The sequence below is a fragment of the Ornithorhynchus anatinus genome, unplaced genomic scaffold (assembly GCF_004115215.2).
Source record: "Ornithorhynchus anatinus isolate Pmale09 unplaced genomic scaffold, mOrnAna1.pri.v4 scaffold_88_arrow_ctg1, whole genome shotgun sequence".
NCBI lineage: Eukaryota > Metazoa > Chordata > Mammalia > Monotremata > Ornithorhynchidae > Ornithorhynchus > Ornithorhynchus anatinus.
In genome coordinates this window covers 61,076-81,800 of record NW_024396941.1, presented here as the reverse complement: position 1 = coordinate 81,800, position 20,725 = coordinate 61,076, and the positions used below count along the sequence as shown (strand labels likewise).

The following is a 20,725-nucleotide window of genomic DNA, read 5'->3' as shown; positions in this document are numbered from 1 at the left end:
ATTGTGGGCTCCTCTTCTGTCTCCTGCCCCCAACTGCGGGGGTCCCTCAAGGTTCAGTTCTGTGTCCCCTTCTATTTTCCACCTACACCCATTCCCTCGGAGAACTCATTCGCTCCCATGGCTTCAGGGACTTCTACGCAGACGATACCCAAATCTACATCTCCGGCCCTGATCTTTCACCCTCTCGCATTTCCTCCTGCCTTCAAGTCATCTGTACCTCAGGTTTAACATGACCAAAACAGAGCTCCATGTTTTTCCACCCAAAGCCTGTCCTCCCACTGAATTTCCCATCACTCCCCCAGGGGAAGAGAGGAGAAACCAGGCCAAGGGCCTGAGCCAGAGAAGAAGCACATCTGTCAGCCCAAGGACCACAAGGAGGGATCAGACTCTACCACCTCTCGGCTACATCCCTGCTGTGTGACCTCGGACAAGTGGCTTAACGACTCTGTGTCTCATTTTCTTCATCTGTAAAGTGTGGATTCAATCCTACTTAAACTGTGAGCCCCATGGAGACAAGAACTGTGTTCAACCCAATTATCTTGAATCTACCCCAGCCCTTAGTAAAGTACTTGGCATATAGAAAATGCTAAATAAGTGCCCCTATGCATATTATTATTAATTCGTTCATTCAATCATATTTATTGAGCACTTACTGTGTGCAGTTCACTGTACTAGGAGCTTGGGAGAGTAGAGTGTAACAATAAACAGACACGTTCCCCGCCCACAACGAGCTTGGCGTCTAGATGACTGTTATTATCATTATCGTTATTATTATTTCTGTGATCATCAACCCTGGGGAAGCCAAGCCAGGCGGTCTCTGTCCCAATCCTCAGAGACGAGCCGCGGTTGGCCCCAGCCTGGGCTGAAGGGCGCAAACCACACGCCAATAACACTGGACATGATGGGGAGGATGGCCGCGGTGCTGTTCAAAAGTACCAGCTCCCTGCTCCGACCGTGTAGGGGGGATGGGAAGGTAGGGACAGGCAGCCGAGTCGGATCTGAGTGATGTAGTGAGAATCCGTGTCCCGAACCCCAACTAATCTCTGGACTCCGGCCACACCCCCAACTCCTCGGAGCTGCCGGGTAGACAAGTCCGAGATGGTGTCGGCCGTGAAGAAGCACCAGGGTGGGGCTCACTTTCCGACCCTGTGCATCAACGAGGAGGGTCACCACCATCTGCCCATCTGCTGGAAGCAGCATAGCGTAGTGGATGAAGCACAGAAGGAGACCGAAGGTCGAGGGTTCTAATCCTGGCTCCGCCACCTGTCGGTTGTGTGGCCTTGGGTAAGTCACGTCACTTCTCTGTGCCTCAGTTACCTCCTCTGTAAAACGGGGATTAAGACTTTGAGCCCGAGGTGGGACAGAGCCTGCGTCCGAACCGATTTGCTTGTATCCACACCAGAGTTTAGTAGGTACACAGTAAGCACTTACCACAGTTAGTATCATTATGCTCTCTTCTCTCACTTTTCCCCACCTCCACTACAGCCAGGGTAGGCATTCGGGGTAACTCCCGTCTTCTCTCCTAGCACGCCCTGTGCACTGCACCATGGGTGAAAGCCGCCGCCGTGGCTCCCGTGCTGCCTCCCCGCCACCGACTCCAACTCTCCAGCACCATCAAGGGGCATCCCTCCCTCTCTCCATGGCAGAGAGAAAAACATCCACAAAATTAGGCCTCCACAAAATCTCGGGAAGTCTGGTGGCTGCTCTAGCAGCTGGGGCTGCAGATCGGCCTTGATTCACAAGGAGTCACGAGGAGCCGGAAATCCTGCTCCTCTAGTAGTAGACGTGGTAATATAATTTACGGAGCGCTCACCCCGTGCTCTAGCCACAGCACCCTACTGATTTTGTTTTGATTTCGTCTGTGACGTGTTTTAACGTCTCATTATTATTATTATTATTGCCGACTTGCCTGTCCCTTCTCCCCACTTCGACCCCTAGACCGTGTTGCTCCTGAGGCAGAGACCATGTTTAATACCCACAGGGGTACACTTTCCCAGCACTTAATGCAGTATTCTGCAAATGGTGAGCACTTAATAAAGACTACCATTATCTAATATATGGTTTCTGGGGATTTCGAATCTAAGAGTCAGGTGACAGGAGCAGCAAACCTGGGGACCCCCATGGTGCCCTAAAAGAGTTCTACTCCAGTTGCCAGTTACCACAGGTGGTAAAAAATGAGGGTATTTGTTAATCAATAGTACTTATTGAGCACTTTATAAACATATACAGAGTCCTGTACTAAGAGGTCGGGAAAGTACAATACAACAGAGTTGGCAGAACCGATCCCTGTCCTCCTAAGAAGGAGCGGGGCTTAGTGGAAAGAGCCCGGGCTGGGGAGTCAGAGGTCGCGGGTTCGAATGCCGGCTCCACCACTTGTCAGCTGTGTGACTTTGGGCAAGTCACTTAACGTCCCTGTGCCTCAGTTCCCTCATCTGTAAAATGGAGATTAAGATTGTGAGCCCCCACGTGGGACAACCTGATGACCTTGTATCTACCCCAGAGCTTAGAACAGTGCTTGGCAAATACCATTATTATTATTATTATTACAGAGAGACATTAAAATAGAAAGATTTGTTGTATTGATTAACAAATACCATCATTATTATTATAGATTATGGATAGGGGAAGTAATAGAGCATAGGGATATGGACATAAGTACTGTGGACATATCGAAGTGCTTGAGGGGTACACAGCCAAGAATGTAGTCGAAGCAGAGGGGAGGGTGGAGAGTATAAATAAGGGTTTAGTCAGAGGGGGCCGCTCAGAGGAGAGGTGGTTTTAGGAGTTTTGTGAAGGTGGGGAGGACGATGGAATGTCTGGAAAGTTCCAGAAACAAGGGAGAAGTTGGGTAAGCGGTCAGTGGCGAGATGAAGGAGCTAGAGGTAGACAGAGCAGGTTGGTGGTAGAAAAGTGGAGTGCCAGGGCTGGGTTGCGGTAGATCGTCGGCGAGGTAAGGTAGGAGGGGCCGAGCTGATTGAGTGTCTTAAAGTCATTCAAATAGAGAAAGAGAAATAAATAGGAATAGGAATAGAGAAAGGAAGAAGAGTAGAGAGGAAAAGAAATAGAGAGGAAGAGGAATAGAGAAAGTAAGGAGTTTCTGTTAATTAATGTTGGCATTTGTTAAGCGCTTACTACGTGCAGAGCACTGTTCTAAGGGCTGGGGGAGATACAAGGTACTCAGGTTGTCCCACGCGAGGCTCACAGTTAATCCCCATTTTACAGATGAGGTAACTGAGGCACAGAGAAGTGAAGTGACTTGCCCACAGTCACACAGCTGACGAGTGGCAGATCCGGGATTCGAACTCATGACCTCTGACTCCCAAGCCCGTGCTCTTTCCACTGAGCCACGCTGCTTCTGTTGATACAGAGGTGCATGGGCACCCTTTGGAGGTGTTTGAGGAGTGGGGAGATGTGGACAGAATGGTTTTGTAGAAAGAAATGATTCAGGCAGTGGAGTGAAGTAAGGCCCGGAGTGGGGAGAGACGGGATGAAGGGAGGTCAGTAAGGAGGCTGATTCGGTAGTCAAGACAGGAAATATCACAACTGTCTTGGGTCAGATCGGTAGCGATTTGGAGGGAAAGAAAGGGATGGATTCTGAAGGTGTGGTGAAGGCGGAACCCATAGGATTTTATGAGCGATTGAATGTGTGGGTTGAATGAGAAGGACCTCCCCCTCTAGACCGTAAACTCCCTGTGGGCAGGGAATGTCTCTACCAACTTGTTGTACTCAGGGTTTAGTAGAGTGCTCTGCACTTCCCCTAATTGATGGATTGATTGATGAGTCGAGGATAACGCCAAGGTTATGGGCTTTTGAGACGGGGAGGTTATGGGCTTTGGATTACAGTGATAGGAAAATCACGGGGAGGACTGCGATTCGTAGGGAAGACGAGGAGTTCTGTTTTGGACATGTTAAGTTTGACAGTAGTGATATCCTGACCAGGGAATCGTCTCTGTTGCCGAATTGTACATTCGAAGCTCTTAGCACAGTGCTCCACACATAGTAAGCGCTCAATAAACACTATTGGATGAATGAATGACCGCAGGAGGAAATGCCAGGAGAGGGGTCAGGGCTGGAGATGTAGATTTGGGAATCATCCACACAGAGATGGTAGTTGAAGCCATGGGACCAAATCAATCCTCAAAGGGAGCGGGTGAAGATGGAGAACGGAAGGGGACCCAGAACTGAGCCCTTAGAGACCCCCAGAGTTAGAGCAGGAGCCAGCAAGAGAGACTTAAAGGAGCCCCCAGAGAGACAGGAGACCCAGGAGAGGATAGTGTCTATGAAGCCAAGCTTGGATATTTCCAGGAGAAGGGGGAGACCGACAGCGTCATCAGCAGCAGAAAGGTCGAGGAGAATCAGGATGGAGTAGAGGATTTCGGATTCGGGAAGACGGAGGTCACTGGTGATCTCAGATAGGGTGGTTCCCACGGAGTGAAGAGGGCGGAAGCCAGATGGCGGGGGCGTCAAGCCGAGAGTTGAAGGAGAGGAAGTGGGGGCAGCGAGGGTAGACGACCCCAGACCGTGAGCTCGTTGTGGGCAGGGAATGTGTTGGCCAACTCTGTTAAATCGTACCCGCAAGTGCTCGGTACAGTGCTCTGCGCCAGAATAAGTGTTCGATAAGCGCCCAAGGAGTTTGGAGAGGAATGGTGGGAGGGAGATGGGGAGATCATTGCGGCGTTAAGGGACGGTGGTTTTAGGATAGGAGATGAAGGGTCACGCTTGAAAACAGAGGGGAAGGAGCCACGGAAAATAAGTGGTTGAAAATGGTAGTCAGGGAGGGGAGAATGGGGGGCTGGAGGGCAATTGTTTTAAGGTGAGAAGGGATGGGGTCAAAAGCACGGTGGGGTGGGTCGAATTTGAGAGGAATTGTTAAGCACATACTATGGGTAAAGCTCGGTTTAAAAGCACTGGGATTGACGCGATCAGATATGATAGAGTCCCCGTCCCACACGGGCCTCGCAGCTTAAGGACACAGGTAGTGAACTCATTTTACAGGTGAGGAAAAAGTGACTTGCTCTAGGTCACACAAAAGGAAAGCAGTGGAGCCGAGATTAGAACCCAGGTCTTCCGACTCCCAGTTCCTCGGCCCGGGTCCCGCTGCGTAGACCCAGATGGCTAACTCGCAGATGACCGGAAAGCCACAGAAAATTCCATCTGCAATGGGGTTGGAGGGTGACGAGAAGGGAATTCCAGGCTGTGCCAGTTGGTGCCGCTGAGAAGCAGCGTGGCTCAGTGGTAAGAGCCCGGGCTTGGGAGTCAGAGGTCGTGGGTTCGGATCCCGGCTCCGCCACCAGTCGGCCGTGTGGCTTTGGGCAAGTCACTTCACTTCTCTGTGCCTCAGTTCCCTCATCTGGAAAATGGGGATGAAGACTGTGAGCCCCACACGGGACAACCCGATGACCCTGTATCTACCCCAGCGCTTAGCAAATAGTAAGCGCTTAACAAGTACCATCATTATTATTATTTAGGGGGAGATTGTAGAAGGCTGGGGATGGGAAGAGCAGAGGAGAAGGCCCAGAGGGGAACCCCCAAAGAGCAATCTGATCTCTAGACAACGTCACCTCCGTGACCCACCCCTGCGGCCTTCTCCACCGCACCGGAAAGGAAACGGACCAGCCTCAAGGATAATAAATCTATTTTAATAACATTACTTTCAACGACTATTTGCACATGAATTTCCGAGTGATTCCCCCCACCCACCCTTGCTCCACTGCAGCCTGGGAAATGCCATAAAGTGTACAAAGCAAGAACATCTTAATCTGCAAATACTGCTGCCAGAGAAGAGAGTCACTTTACACACACATGATACTGGGGGAAAATGAAGCTTTTCGCTTTCCACTGCAGATCTGTACATACATTTCGATGGAATGGATCAAATAAAACGAATAGAGATGCCCTATATAGAAATATGAGATCTATATTATATATAATATATATATCTAGGCCCAGATATATATGTAGAATAAAAAGATAACATTTTGAAGGTGAACTTTGCATGCATGACCAAATTCGCTCCTCCCCCTAGTTTGTCTCTTTTAAATTCACAGTAGAAATAGGATCCAAACCATCTACCTGTTTTCCCATCTCCTCTCGCGGATGCTCGGCTACGCGGCTTAGTGGAGGGGGTGGGAGGGGAGGGGTGCCATATCAATACTGATGACGGAGGAGGGCCGCGTCTGCTGACCCTTCCTTGGGGGCTGATTCCTTCTCTCTTCACAGCATGCTTCAGGACTGCTTGAATCATTGGTCTTCAGTGGTTACCTGCTGATGAGGTCCCCACCGTGGGTGCGGGCAGAGGGAAGGCTAGAAGGCTGGATGGGATTCACTTCTTGAGATGCACTACACGCAGCGGGTCGGGGGTGTAATGACCACCGGTCAGGGTTCCAAGATCATTTGAAAAAAATAGTCATCTTCAGGTTCGGTCACCCTCAAAATAGCTCTTTCTATAAACAATTCAAGTTTCCATCTGTCAGAAGAATACAGCAAAGGGGTGTCGCGCTAACTTACAGACCCAGAGGGAGGGAGAAAAACAACCAAAGATTTCTGTTGGGCTTTGTCGGTGAGACCCGGTCCCCCATAACGACACTGGGCCGACGGGGCCAAGGTGAGTCCCAGGGGCCGTGTGGAAGAAAACGGCCCGGGCGAGCTAAACCCTGTCCATCAGGCAAACCGGGTCCCCTGATGGGTCCGCTCAGAGGGGTTTCTCAGCTGACGTACAGTGGGGCTGGATTGTAGAACTGTAGCGTCGGGTGGGGGAAGATGGCGGGAGGGGGACGACGGGGACACGGGAAGTGGGAGGGAAGGCCCCTAAAAGGGAGCCTAGGGCATGGGCGGGGCAAAGAGGCAGAGCGAAGGTCACCGGCAGGCCTTCTCCGAACCCGTGGCCACAGCTAAATAATGGAAGTCAGGGGGCCGAAGAGGACTGCCCTACCGCCCCAGACTCCCTTTCCTGCCCCCTACCCCACGGATGGATTGGGCTTGCAGCTGCATTGGTCCGTGAAGACAGGCACTGGTCCTTACCCGGGGCGGGGCTGAGGGTGGATGGGAGCTAGAATTAGGCACCAAGTCAAAAGGCAAACTTTGGAACTGGCCAAACTCACTGACCTCCCCCGACAAATCGACAAAATCAAATTACTTGCCCCCTTGGCATCTGCCACGGGGACAGACTGGAATTTTCTGGACGGTCCTAGAGCACGAAGAGACCTGGAGGAGGAGACTCGGCCGGATGATTGGATGGACAGCCTTCTCGGAGGGTTCCGCTATGTACACGCTGGTCAGATGGGGGTGGGTTGCCATGTCATAGGGCGGTGCTTTCAGAATCTTCTTCCGCTAAGTCTCTTTTCCTCGCCACCGAGTGTCTCTGCATTTGCTCCAGCGGACCCTGGTGGAGGCCTGAACCGAGCTCTATGTGGATAGAAGGGATCTCAAAGTGGCCCAGATCTGGAAATGGGGACGGAGAGAGGTGGTTGGAAGGGAGACTCTGGGGCCTGCAAGCAATATAAGCACGGGGGGTGGGGGGAGATAAGTGGGGGAGGGGATCTTGTTTCTGCACGGGGTGGGTGGGCAGGGAGAGAGTTGCCGTGTAGGTCATGACGAGCCAGAGGGATGTCATCATATGCCTCCTATTCAATGTCCCAGAGATGGATATCATTGACTCCACCTTCCTCACCTCTAGGGGAGGGTCACTTCTTCTGCCCCTGGCTCCATCTTGAGGACCTCCTCCTGAAGCTCCAGTGGGAGCCAGATGGAGCCAAGATCGGAGGGAGGTTTCCGGGATGCGGAAAGGAGGACAGATGCCATCAGAAGGGGGATGAGGTGCCTGGATCAGTACCGGGTGCCAGCGGGCTGCCCTCAGCTTGCAGGACTCAGGGCGGGAGTGGGCAGAGGAGGAGAAAGGGAGGAGCCTCCGCGGGCTTCTGGGCCTCCACGACAAACAACGTGCATGCACCGAGCCCTCCCCGCTCAAGAGCCCGGCGGGGGGCTGTCGGGGCAGAGCCCAGCCGCCCCCCGGTGCCGACCCAGGGACAGAAAAGTCTACCAATGGATTCCCCCCACACCAGCCTCCGTAAAAGTTGGCCGCCTGCCCAGAGCGGCACTAAGGAAGCCTTCGGTCAGTTGCAACGTTCTTGGGTTGCCGGGAGCGGCTAGCCCTCGGAGGGCTCTGGGCTGGGAGTCTCCCACCCCAAACCCTCTTGGCTCCGACCCTGGAGGCACTCAAAACAGCTCTGTAACGGGCCGGTGGGTGGACCGTCACTGGGAACCGAGAAGAAGACCGTTCCCATCCCGCGATCTTTAGTGCAGAAAGAAAGCGATCTCCCAGGAGGCTTCCTCCCCCTTCTCCAGTCCCTTCAGGCTGCTGGTCTTTCTGGCATTCCCCCAGTACGGGGGAGCAGCGCCTGGCTGTGCGATGTGGAGGCTGGCCCCCTCTGCCACTCTACCTGGGAGCTGAGATGGACTAGGGTGGTCTCTGGGGGACCGGGACGGACTACGGTCGTGGGACCGTGCTGCCCACAGAGCGGAACAGTCCTTCCCGGGAGAGAATCGGGACATTTGAAAGACACAAACCCATGTGCACCGGGAGAGGCTACGAAGCCTTACAGCGGGACGTGCTCTGGGCTGAGCTGGGGCAGACCTTCGGCCACCCGGGAGAGAGCTCGGGAGGCTGGCATCAAGTCTCCCTGGCCCAGCTGTGGCTAAGGATGAAGAGCCATTTGCCCCCAGATAAAACAGATTTGTGACCACAGCCAACAGCTGTGGCCTACGGTCCGCATAAAGGCAGATCCAGATCCTGCTGCAGAGGAGGCCAAATGTAGATACACACACACACACACACACACACACACACACACAGAGAGAGATATAAGGACCCGGAATCTGAACATTACAGTGGGAATCTGAACATTACAGTGGCCTGGTGGCTGCCGGGATATCTTGCCTCGATGCTCAGTTTGGAAGCAGAGGAGGGAGAAGTGCTGACATTTCCAAGGCTGGAGAAAGCGCTGTTACCTGCCGCCTTGTTCTGTGTGGTGTCCAGTTGACCTTACCCCGTGGCAGAGGTCAAGTCCCCACACCATCCCGGCCCTGGATTTCGGAGGCCACCATCACTGCGCCCCAAGGTCCCGTCCCGTGGGGTACGATCACTGACCTGAGGCTGCAGTCCCCCCCAAAACCGGCCCCGGGAGATCATTTGATCTGCGGGATCTGGCCACCCGCACATCGGTCGAGGCCAAAACTCCCTTGCTGTGCCCCCAGCTTGGTCGGAGTCTTCTGATCCTCGCCCCTGGCTGCCTCACGGCTGGCAAAGCAGCCTGCCCCGGGCTGGGGTAGGAGCGGAGTGGGGTCAGGACTGCCTATCTCTTGTCCAGAGACAGCTCACAAGGAGCAGGGTGCACCGTGAACAGGGCCGTGGGACGGTGAGCTCCTCCCAGAGCGCACCGGGGACAGAGCTGGGGGACTGTGAGCTGCTCCTAGAATGCACCAGGGATGGGGCCGTGGGACTCGGTGCCCCCACAGCGCGTCCACTGAGGAGTCCCTCCAGGACAGAGGGGGAAAGCCGAGGGGGAGCAGGATCAGTGAAGGGATGGAGCCCTGACTCCTCCTTCCACACGCACAACATCCCGGGGCGCCCGTTACCCTTCAGCCAATGTTCCGTCGCCCTTTCCTCTCTCCGAGACTTACCCCCGGGGCTCCTGGCTTCCTCCCCGCTTCCGATCCAGCCTGAAATCCCATTCCATCAGTGCTCGGGGGCCTCCCCACACACCACCAAGACGGAGGCACAGAAGAAGGCCAAGGAGAATCATCCACTCCCCGAGAACTAGTTTACTCGCTTGCCAAACTCCCTTTTCTCAACCCGCCAGGTGAGTACCCTCCCCTTCCCAATAGCTCAGAATCCTCTCCGGTCTGAAGAGTCTGTTTCAAGAGCCCCAGGGGAGGCCCTGCCCTAGGCCAAAGGTCACCAGGCAATCCCAGAATCCACGACACCTTCAATGGACACCGTCGATATCATGACATCCCCGGGGAACAATCTATGAAATGGAGTGGGGAAGGCATTCTTCATGCCAGTTGAGCCATGGCAGGAAGGGGAGAGGGGGCCCTGGATCTCCTCAGCTCCGGGTTTGGGAGGGGAAGAACTAAGGGGGCAAAAGAGTTACCGATTTTTCACCGGAAGGGACGGCAGGGAACCAAGGAGAGGCCCGCACTATCTGCAAAGCCAACAAGTTCACCGAGAAGTCGTGATGGGGGAACTTGTGCGGGGAAGATGGCCAAGGTTGGGCAGCCATGCGCCTGGGATTCAGCCACATGCAAAGGCCAGAGGGGAGGAGCCGGCAGGAGCAGCAGCTCGGCCCGGGGCCCCGGGGCTGGCCTGAAGGGCCAGGCGGGATAGGAGGGAGGCGGAGGCTGTGGGAACAGCTTACCCTGCAAATCCCTCTCACACTTATCCACTACTGCGCCACTCATGTCAAACAGCTGCAAGGACACAACGATAGCAGAGGGAGAAAGGCAGAAAAAACAAGGAAACAAGAACACGATAAAGACGCTAAGGCACGTCACACGGGAGAGGCAGAGAGCAGAGTGTTACGCTGCTAGACGGTAAACCTCTGGAGGATTGAAATTGCGTCTTCTCGTTCTACCGTACTCTCCCAAGGGCAGCAGAGTGCTCGGCACAGATCTGGCTCTCCAGCACCGATCGATTGATCCCGCCCTTTCTGGTCAACAAAACGGGACTTCTGGACGAAGAACAGGGGGTGTGCTGAGAGAGAGGTGCATTCTAATTGATCTCTAGTCTTCCGGTCGCAAACCACCTTCGTCCAGAAACTGTCTGACCTGTTTGGTTCCTCCTTGGAAGACTCCAGTGCCGCTGCCCCGGGTCCTCCACGTTGAATCCATCCCAGCTTCCTCCCCTTTCTCTGGCAGCCTCGTCCGAGGCGACGCCATTCTCCGACTCAACTCCCCGACGCCCAGGGCCCACGTTCGCCACCTCTGACTCCGTTCCTCCCACCGGCCCCGGCATCTCCACCGTCCCGTTCCTCCCACCTCCAAGGCTTTTTTTGTGCTTCAGATCCCAGGATCTTCAATGTCGACCGAAAGCCCCAGGGGCCCTGACGCTTAGAGGTCAGCATGATGCCCGCTGGCCAACCTCTCCGCCTCACCTTCCACCTTTCCCACTGCTCTCCGAGTGGCACCTCTGTGGGACGGAGAGGCCCAGCCCCCCTGGGCGGGCAGGGAGAGAATCCATGCAGAGCCGAACCACACGCTCAGCAGGGCCGCGGTGCCCCGATTAGCCCCCCGCTCCCTCGTGCCGTGGCCTCTTTCCACTGAGGCATTGGCCCAGGAAGGCCCCGTCGGTGAACTTGGCGCGTTCGAGACCCCTGCCTCCTCGGACGGATGGATACGGGGGTGGGGCAGCTCCTTCCTGCAGGTTGGGAGAGGGACTCGTGCCCTGCTTCAGATCAGGGCGGGCCTCCCCCCGCGCGGCCTCCGGCTCTGTTACCTGTGGACACGCTCTCCCCGGGAGACAGGCCGTCGAGCACGGGGTGGTCGATGGACTGCGGACTAGAGCCGGAGAGGCTTGCCGTGGGAGGCTGGGGCGGAGGTGGCAGTGGGGGCCTCTGGCGTGGCTTGGGCGTGGGCCTCGATTTGGCTAAAGTGCTCGAAGAAGTGGGAGACGCTGCCGGCGGGGGTGGGGGCGGGGCCGAGGCTGGGGAGAGTTGGCCCGAGGGGAGCAGGGAGTAACCTGCGGGGTAGCTAAATCCATAGGGAGAAGGGGTGCTGGGAGGGGTGGGGGACAGGCTGACGGGGGAGGGTTGGACAATGGACTGGTCAGTCATGCTCGTTGGCTGGCCCAAAGGGGCTTTGGGTGGGACTGGTGCCAGCTTCTTGGAAACTGAAAAAGACACAGAGAGAGAGAAACAGAGACAGAGAGAGAGAGAGAGAGCGAGACAGAGACAGAGAGACAGTGAGAAAGAGAGAGCGAGAGGGAAAGAGAAAGAAAGAGAGAGAAAATGAGGCTGAGAAGCCAAGCACAGGCTGGGGGAAGATATTTGACCTCTGAAATCTAGAAAGAGCACCCAGGCCCTGACCGAATGAAACAAAGTCTGGAGGAAGATACCGTTTCCAGGCCCCTGGGAAGCCAGGGGACCGACTCCCTCGGGCTAGACGCCCCCGAGCGCAGGGTTCGGATGTCAAAGGCACTCTCCTCGTCCCCAAATCTTGTGGATCCCTCCCAGAAAGCCAGGAAGGGAAATGCCTTGGAGGTTTCGTCCATCCAGCTGTCTTTCCCCCTTCTCTGCAGGGTGGAGATGTCTGTCAGGTGGGGGTTCGGAGCCACCTAGAGCTCCCTGTCCTACCACCGGATGACACTGCGGGGAGCTGCGGCTACTCCCCGGCCTCCACGTCCCTCCGCCCCTTTCCCCCACCCACACCCCCCCCGGCCTTCGGCTCATCCACCCTGCAGACGAGGCAAGAGCCAGGGTTGCCGCTAGGCCCACCGTCCGGACCAGAAGGCGAGGGAGGGAGGAAGGAGGAGCCCTGGGCCTGCTCGGAACCCAGGTGGTGAAGCGCTGGGCGAGGACGCTCGGCCGCAGCCCCGTCCGCCCAGGGACAGGGCTGCGTTCCCGGCCCCAGGGCACGCAGGCAGAGGGATACCTTTCCGGAGGGCGTGCGGGCTCTGGTCCGGGGGCGGCTGGCTGGGGCCGGCGGCCGGCTGGGACACCGCACTGGGGGCCGCGTGGCTGGATCCTGGACTTCCCGCGTGGCCGGCCCCCGGGGAAAGCTCCTTGCTCTTTAAAGTGCTAAAATGGCAAACACATGAGGCGGGAGGCAGCCACTGAACGCGTGTCTGCCCCGGGTCGGGACTCCCGTCCCCTCGAGGCCTTAGGATGGGTCAGGCTCCTCCAGGAGCAGCCACCCAGGGATAGCCCTCAGGCCGGCAGAGACCCTGTCTTTCCCGCAGGACCCGTCGGGATTCCCGATGGCTCCGGGGCCCTCCTTCTCGGGGCCCCTCCGGGCGCGAGGCGGGGTGGAGAGCAGGGAGATGCGGGCCTGCCGTTCACGCTGGGGAGGGGGCTGGGAGGTCTCAGTGGTGCCCGACGGATGAAACTCCAAACACCCTCAGGCTGCCCCCTCCGCCCAGCCCCAGGTGGCTAGCACAGTCGTCGGCCCGGCCTCGGGGTACCCAGACCGAGCCACGGCCCCTCAGTGCCCTCTGGCCGGGGCTGGCCAAGATGGCACGGAGGAAGACCAGGCAAGACAAGCAGCAGAGACGGACAGGAGGGCGGGTCTTGGCGACCCGGCCTGGGTCTCCCAGCCAGGGAAGGCCTCTCCTCCCAGCTCCTGGAGGTCCCACTCTCCCGATTTGGTAACGCTATGAGTCAACCCTCTTTTCCGTCTGACTGCCGTGGGTCTTCCCTTCTCCTCACACTAAGCGGCCCGGTACGGTCACAGACTGCAAGCCAACCAAGGCAAAACCTAGGGAAGCCACAGGCTCGATCCAGGACGCCTGGTCAAACACATACAGACATACGCACACGTACTCTCTCTCTCTCTCTCTCTCTCCTCGGCAACAGTCCTGAGCCTTCTCTCTTGGGATCGGGTGCCGGGATCCCCGAAGTTGCTTGTGGGTCAGTCGGGCCGCTGGACAAACGGCCCCCTCAGAATCACCCGGTTTTTCACCTGCTTTAGCTGGCCCTTCCCTGGCTCTTCCAGACAACGGCTCTCGCTTTCCTTCCCTTTCACCCATCTCCCTGCCACTGGCGCCTCCTAATAATGATAGCAGCAGTAATTATAGAAATGATTCGAATTATTTGTTTTATCGCTATGGGGCAAAGACTACACTGAGCATTGGGGTAGATAGGTACCATTACAGACAAACTACCTTTCATCCATGACCTTTTCCTTTCCCGTTCTCTCCTCCTCCTCGCCCTTTCAGAAACGTGGCTGAGTCCCGAAGACACGGTCTCCGCCGCCGCTCTCTCCGGCGGAGGCCTCTCCTTCTCCCACTCCCCCAGACTCACCGGAAAGGGAGGAGGCGTCGGCTTCCTCCTCTCACCCCGTTACCGCTTCCGCACTATCCCTTCCCTTCCTTCGAAGCCCATATCATTCGCCTCTACCACCCCCTCCAGATACTTGTCGCTGTCATCTACCGCCCTCCCGGTCCCACCTCCGACTTCTTCAACCACCGAGACCCCTTTCTCACCTTCCTTCTCTCCTCTCTGCCCACTCTGATCCTCGGAGACTTCAACATCCATATGGATGTACCCGACGACTCCTCTGCCGCCCGCCTGCTATCCCTCCTCGACTCTGCCGACCTCCTGCTCCACCATACCGCGCCCACTCACCGACTCGGTCACACCCTCGATCTCGTCATCTCCTACCGCTGCACTATCTCCTCCCTCGCCGACTCTGAAATCCCTCTCTCTGACCATAACCTTCTCACCTGCCTCATCTCTCACACTCCCCCCCCCTTGCAAATCTTTACTACTCCGCCACAGAGACCTCCGCTCTCTAGATCCCATCCGTCTTTCCAAAAGCATCTCTCCTCACCTTGCCGCCCTGTCCTCTCTTCCCACTCTCGATGATCAGGTCTCCGCTCTCAACTCCACCCTCTCTACTCATCTCTACTCTCTCGCTCCCCTTTCCTTCCGCCGCTCTCGCTCCACTAACCCACAGCCCTGGATCACCTCCTCTGTTCGCCTCCTACACTCCTACGCTCGAGGTGCCGAGCGCCGCTGGCAAAAGTCCAAGCACCGAGCCGACCTCACACATATCAAATTTATCCTTTCCTGCCTTAACTCTGCCCTCTCCTCCGCCAGGCAAAACTTCTTCTCCTCCCTCATCGACACCCATACCCGTCACCCCCGCCGATTGTTCCGGACCTTTAACTCTCTCCTTAGGCCCCCTGTTCCTCCCCCTCCCCCATCTCTCACCCCCAATGATCTGGCCACCTACTTCATCACAAAAATCAACACAATCAGGTCTGAGCTCCCCAAAGTCACCCCTCCCCTCCCCCCCACCAACCCTCTCCCCTACTTTCCCATCCTTCCCTGCAGTATCCTCAGAGGAGATCTCCTCCCTCCTTGCAAGTGCCACCCCCTCCACCTGCGCCTCGGACCCCATTCCCGCTCACCTTATAAAAACCATCGCCCCTGCCCTCCTCCCCTCCTTAGCTTCTATCTTTAACCGCTCACTCTCCAATGGCTTCTTCCCCTCTGCCTTCAAACATGCCCATGTCTCCCCCATCCTTAAAAAACCCTCTCTCGACCCCACTTCCCCTTCCAGTTATCGCCCCATCTCCCTACTACCCTTCCTTTCCAAGCTCCTAGAACGAGTCATCTACACTCGCTGCTTAGAATTCCTTAACTCCCATTCTCTCCTGGACCCCCTCCGATCTGGCTTCCGTCCCCTCCACTCTACCGAGACTGCTCTCTCTAAGGTCACCCATGACCTCCTTCTTGCCAAATCCAATGGCTCCTACTCCATTCTAATCCTCCTCGACCTCTCAGCTGCCTTTGACACTGTCGACCATCCCCTCCTCCTCCACACCTTATCTCACCTTGGCTTCACGGACTCCGTCCTCTCCCGGTTCTCCTCTTATCTCTCTGGCCGGTCATTCTCGGTCTCCTTCGCAGGCACCTCCTCCCTGTCCCATCCTTTAACTGTTGGAGTTCCTCAAGGGTCAGTTCTTGGCCCTCTTCTGTTCTCCATTTACACTCACTCCCTCGGTGAACTCATCCGCTCTCACGGCTTTGACTACCATCTCTACGCGGATGACACGCAGATCTACATCTCTGCCCCTGTCCTCTCCCCTTCCCTTCAGGCTCGCATCTCCTCCTGCCTCCGGGACGTCTCCACCTGGATGTCGGCCCGCCGCCTAAAACTCAACGTGAGCGAGACTGAGCTCCTCATCTTCCCTCCCAAACCCGGTCCTCTCCCAGACTTCCCTATCACCGTGGATGGCACGACCGTCCTTCCCGTCTCTCGGGCCCGCAATCTCGGTGTCATCTTTGACTCGTCTCTCTCGTTCATCCCACGCATCCTATCCGTTACCGAGACCTGCCGGTTTCACCTTTATGATATCGCCAAGATCCGCCCTTTCCTCTCCACCCAAACGGCTACCTTACTGCTACGGGCTCTCGTTATATCCCGGCTAGACTACTGTGTCAGCCTTCTCTCCGATCTCCCTTCCTCCTCTCTCGCCCTGCTCCGGTCTATTCTTCACTCCGCTCCCCGGCTCATCTTCCTGCAGAGACGATCTGGGCCTGTCGCTCCCCTTCTTAAACACCTCCAGTGGTTGCCTATCGACCTCCGCTCCAAACAAAAACTCCTCACTCTAGGCTTCGAGGCTCTCCGTCGCCTCGCCCCTTCCTACCTCTCCTCCCTTCTCTCTTTCCACCGCCCGCCCCGCACGCTCCGCTCCTCCGCCGCCCGCCTCCTCGCCGTCCCTCGGTCTCGCCCGTCCCGCCGTCGACCCCCGGGCCGCGTCCTCCCGCGGTCTCGGGACGCCCTCCCTCCTCGCCTCAGACAATCTAATTCTCTTCCCCTCTTCAAATCCCTACTTAAAACTCACCTCCTCCGAGAGGCCTTCCCGGACTGAGCTCCCCCCTTTTTCCCTCTGCTCCCTCCACCCCTCCTTCACCTCTCCGCAGCTAAACCCTCTCCTCCCCCCTCTCCCGTCCCACCCCCTCGGCACCGTACTCGTCCGGTCGACCGTATATATCTTTATCACCCTATTTATTTCGTTTATTTTGTTTAATGAGATGTACATCACCCCGCTTCTATTTAGTTGCCATTGTTTTTACGAGATGCTCTTCCCCTTGACTCTATTTATTGCCATCGTTCTCGTCTGCCCGTCTCCCCCGATTAGACCGTAAGCCCGTCAAAGGGCAGGGACCGTCTCTATCTGTTGCCGACTTGTACATTCCAAGAGCTTAGTACAGTGCTCTGCACATAGTAAGCGCTCAATAAATACTATTGAATGAATAGAAGTTCATCAGGCTGGACACAGTCCCTGTCCCATATGGGCTTCACAATCTAAGTAGGAGGGGCAACAGCTATCAAATTCCCCCCACCCCACCACCTCGCTTTTAGAGATGAGGAAACTGAGGCCCGAGGAGATGAAGTGCCGTGTCCACGTTAAGGTAAGGGGCAGAGCAGGATTAGAACCCACGTCCTCTGACTCCCAGGCCCGGGGTTCTTTCCACTAGGCTGTGCTGCTCCTCTCTCTCCTGCCCCGAATCTTCGACTCTGACGCAGGGCAGCTCCCCAAGGGTGGAGAGAGAGCCCCCTCCAGCCCCTTCTCAGAGGATAACCACCCCAGCTGGGGTGGCAAACACCTCGCTGGCTACAAGACATTGGGCCACTCTGTCTCTTTCTGGGAGAAATGCTCTCTCCCTGGATTCACTCTGAAAGGCAGGCAGTCGCACAAACACACACGGAGGCTCTCTCTCTCGGTCTCTCTCTTTCTCTCCTCCCCAGCCTGCCAGGTGGATCCCCAGCCGGCGAGGCAGCCCCAGAGGCTTGGGGAGCGAAAGTCGCGGGCTCACCTTGTCCGCTCCGGGCCCGGCTGGAAACCGAAGCCGGTGGGTGTCGGGGACGGGCTCGCTGGGGTCTCTGGGGGCTGCTCCGGCCCGGGCGACTGTGGGGGAGCGGCGGTCTCGGAGGGCGGGGCGGGCGGCTGGACGGCAGGCGGGGCACAGGCCGACTTCCGGGCGACCGAGGAGCCGCGGCGAGCGACCCACGACGTGTCCATGACCCGCACGCCCATGCTAGCGGGGGGGGAGCCGAGTCAGTCCAGTCCTCGAGGCCGGACCCTCACTCCCCCCAACCCCCCGGGCCCTCCCCAGCCCGCACAGCGCAAGTTTTCAGATGCGATCCCAGCTTTCCAGATGCGGGGACCTGCCCCTGTTTTAGCAGCCCGGCCTGGCCTCAAGCAAAGGGGAGAGCAAGGAGATTTCCCAGGTGCCGCCCCCGCCCCGGGGACCCCAAGCTCCGCTTTGTCCAGGGACGTCCCCGACCCGAGAGACGGGAAGGAAGCATTTTCCCGGATCCCACGGGACTCAACACCCTGGGCGGGCCCTGCCCGTGGACCAGGTGGGCTGGCGGACGAGGGATTTCTTTCCCCACTTGGGTCCTCCGCTGAGGAGCCCCGCCTCCCCCCACCGCCCAACATGAATAGACCATTGGCTTCAAGTAAACCCAGTGGCCCCTCTCTCGCCAGCTCGCTGGGATGGGTCAGGCTCAGGACAGGGAAAGCTAGAGGCCAGCCAGCAGCAGCCCAGGGGTACTGTACCTTTGGATTTTCCTAAGGCTGCATGGATGGAAACATACAGATATTAACGTCAAGGGGACCGGGGCCACCTGCGGGCTCAACGCCTGCTGCGAGACCCAAAGCCTCGCAGCTGGCTTTATTCCGAGCCGTTTCTGAACGCCCGCGGCCCCACGGCTGGCTCGCCCGTCTATGCCGCCGGCCCGGGCTCTCCACAACCAGGTCGGGACCCCGTGCCGAGGACCCTGCCGGGCGCCCTTCCGAGAGTTCAACGGGCCTCTGAGCTGAGTGGGGGTTGGGCGAGAGAGAGGGGCCGTTGGCTGGCTTTGAGGAGATTTAAACGGAAAGGGGCCATTTTCCTCCCGCGGGCCCCCAGCCAGGCGGTGGGGAGGGTTGAGGCGGGCTGGGCTTTCCCCGGCAGAGAATCGTTGCCGCTGTTTGGATTCCGTCCGTGTCTGCTCCTCTCTCCTCTGGCAGACTCGAAGCTCCTCGAGGGTAGTGAGGAGCTCTTCTGCATTTACTGTACTCCCAAATGTGCCCGGCCCCCAGTAAGTAGCTAGTTATTAGTACCCTGCTCACTCCGCAGGTGCACAATTAATACCGCCGATGGTGGTAGCGAATTGAAATCCAATAGCGCATTAAAATCCAACTCCCTTCTACTTAGATCGTGAACCCACTGTGGGCCAGGGACTCTGTCCAACTGACGATCTTGTACCGACTCCGGCACGGCAGCAGCGGGGCTCAGTGGAAAGAGCCCGGGCTTGGGAGTCAGAGGCCATGGGTTCTAATCCCGGCTCCGCCACCTGTCGGCTGGGGGACTTTGGGCAAGTCACTTAACGTCTCTGGGCCTCAGTGACCTCATCTGTTAAATGGGGATTAAGATTGTGAGCCCCACGTGGGACAACCTGATGACCTCGTATCTCCCCCGGTGCTTAGAACAGCGCTCGGCACATAATACGCGCTTAGCAAATGCCGTCGTTATCATTATTATTTAGTGCACTGAGCCCGTTGTTGGGTAGGGATTGTCTCTGTTTGTTGCCCAATTGTACTTTCCAAGCGCTTAGTAGAGTAAGCGCTCAGTAAATATAAGTGAGTGAATGAATGAATAATAATGATGATATTCATTAAGTGCTAGCTAGTGGCAAAGCACTGTGCTGAGCACCGAGGAGCAGCGTGGCCTAGAAGAAAGAGCTCGGGACTGGGAGTCAGAGGCCCTGGATTCCCATTCTCTGCCAGTTGCCTGCTGTGTGACCTTGGGCAAGTCACTTATCTTCTCCGTACCTTAGTTCCCTTACCTATAAAATGGGGATTCGATGCCTGTTCTCCTTCCTACTTAGACTGTGAGCCTCATATTGGGACAGGGAGTGAGTCCAACCTGATTACCTTGTATCTACCTCTGTACTCAGAACAGTGTTGGACACGTAATAAGTGCTTAAAATACCATAAAAATGATAACAGAAATACAAGATCATGGGATCGGTCACGGGGACACACGTGGGGATCATAATCTAAGAGATGGGGTGGGGAGGAAGACAGAGAAAGAGAGAGAGCGCGGGCACGGATATCCCCATTTTATGAATGAGGAAACTGAGATCTAAAGAGACCAAGTGACCCACCCAAGGTCACCAAGCTGGCCAACGGCAGCACTGAGATTCCACTTCGGGTCTCCCGGCTGCAGGGTCCATGCTCTTTCCATTAGGTCACGCCCCACCTCCCCCAGATAAAAGATTTCACAAACAGAAAGTCCCGGCAGGGGACGACTCCAAGCCCAAAGCCTTGAGGCTCAGTGGTTTAGTTTGTGGGCGGAGCGGTGAGAGGCGGTGAGGGCCAGGCCTCGGCTCAGCGGCGGCAAGATTTCTTCCAACCGGTTCGTCTTTGGCCTCTACCCTCGGCCCCGATGGGTGGGAAAGGCAGAGCCGGGCACCCGTTCGACTCGAAGCTCCCTGCTCGTCCTCGGAGGCTCCCTGTCCCTCTGACCACACACAGAGCAGACTCAGTGTCCGGTCCAACTCTAAGGCAACAGAGGGGTGCTGAGAGGACTTGGCGGGGATGCGGGGGGAGGGGAAGGGCTTGGTTAGGGGTCACCATGCTCCCCGCCACAGAGTCCTCAAGCACTTCCACCTCCTCCGTCTCCGCGCTTGGCCACGGGGAAGGGCCAGGTCGCCTTCGGTTGCCCATTCTGGGGCCCTCAGAGAGGAAGGAGCTCCAGGGGAGATGCTGTTTCCATTGGGAAAATCTCCTTCTTTGGGGAGAATCATCTTCCAGTCAATCAATGGCATGTATTAAGGGTCACCAGAGTGTGGAGCACAGCGCAGAACGTGTTATGGGACTCCTCCCCACTCTCAGGGACGCACCCCACAGGACTTGGGGGTCAAACCTGAACACATTCCTCGTTGCTCAGGCTGGGCAGAGGCCCCAACTCACCCGCCGCGCCCTCCTCTGGAAGGACCCGGAGCCCCGCCC

At 56.9% G+C, this 20,725-nt stretch overlaps 1 protein-coding gene across 5 annotated transcripts in view; it reads right to left on the bottom strand.

Moving 5' to 3' along the window:
• Positions 1–5,618: 5,618 nt before the first annotated feature.
• Positions 5,619–20,725, bottom strand: part of ARHGAP44 (Rho GTPase activating protein 44) — a 52,508-nt gene continuing 37,401 nt past the window's right edge. The window contains exons 14-19 of one of the 5 annotated variants that reach the window (XM_029057311.1): positions 18,287–18,304; positions 17,541–17,762; positions 12,646–12,791; positions 11,492–11,884; positions 10,416–10,467; positions 7,359–7,440 (exon numbers count right to left, since the gene is read on the bottom strand). In XM_029057311.1, coding sequence (XP_028913144.1) covers positions 10,460–10,467; positions 11,492–11,884; positions 12,646–12,791; positions 17,541–17,762; positions 18,287–18,304 — 787 coding nt within the window. In that variant the 3' untranslated portion in view covers positions 7,359–7,440; positions 10,416–10,459. Of the gene's footprint in view, positions 7,441–10,415; positions 10,468–11,491; positions 11,885–12,109; positions 12,287–12,645; positions 12,792–17,540; positions 17,763–18,286; positions 18,305–20,725 lie in introns of those variants that run through there. The other 4 variants (XM_029057312.2, XR_003756747.2, XM_029057313.2 and 1 more) reach the window with 4 other exon arrangements.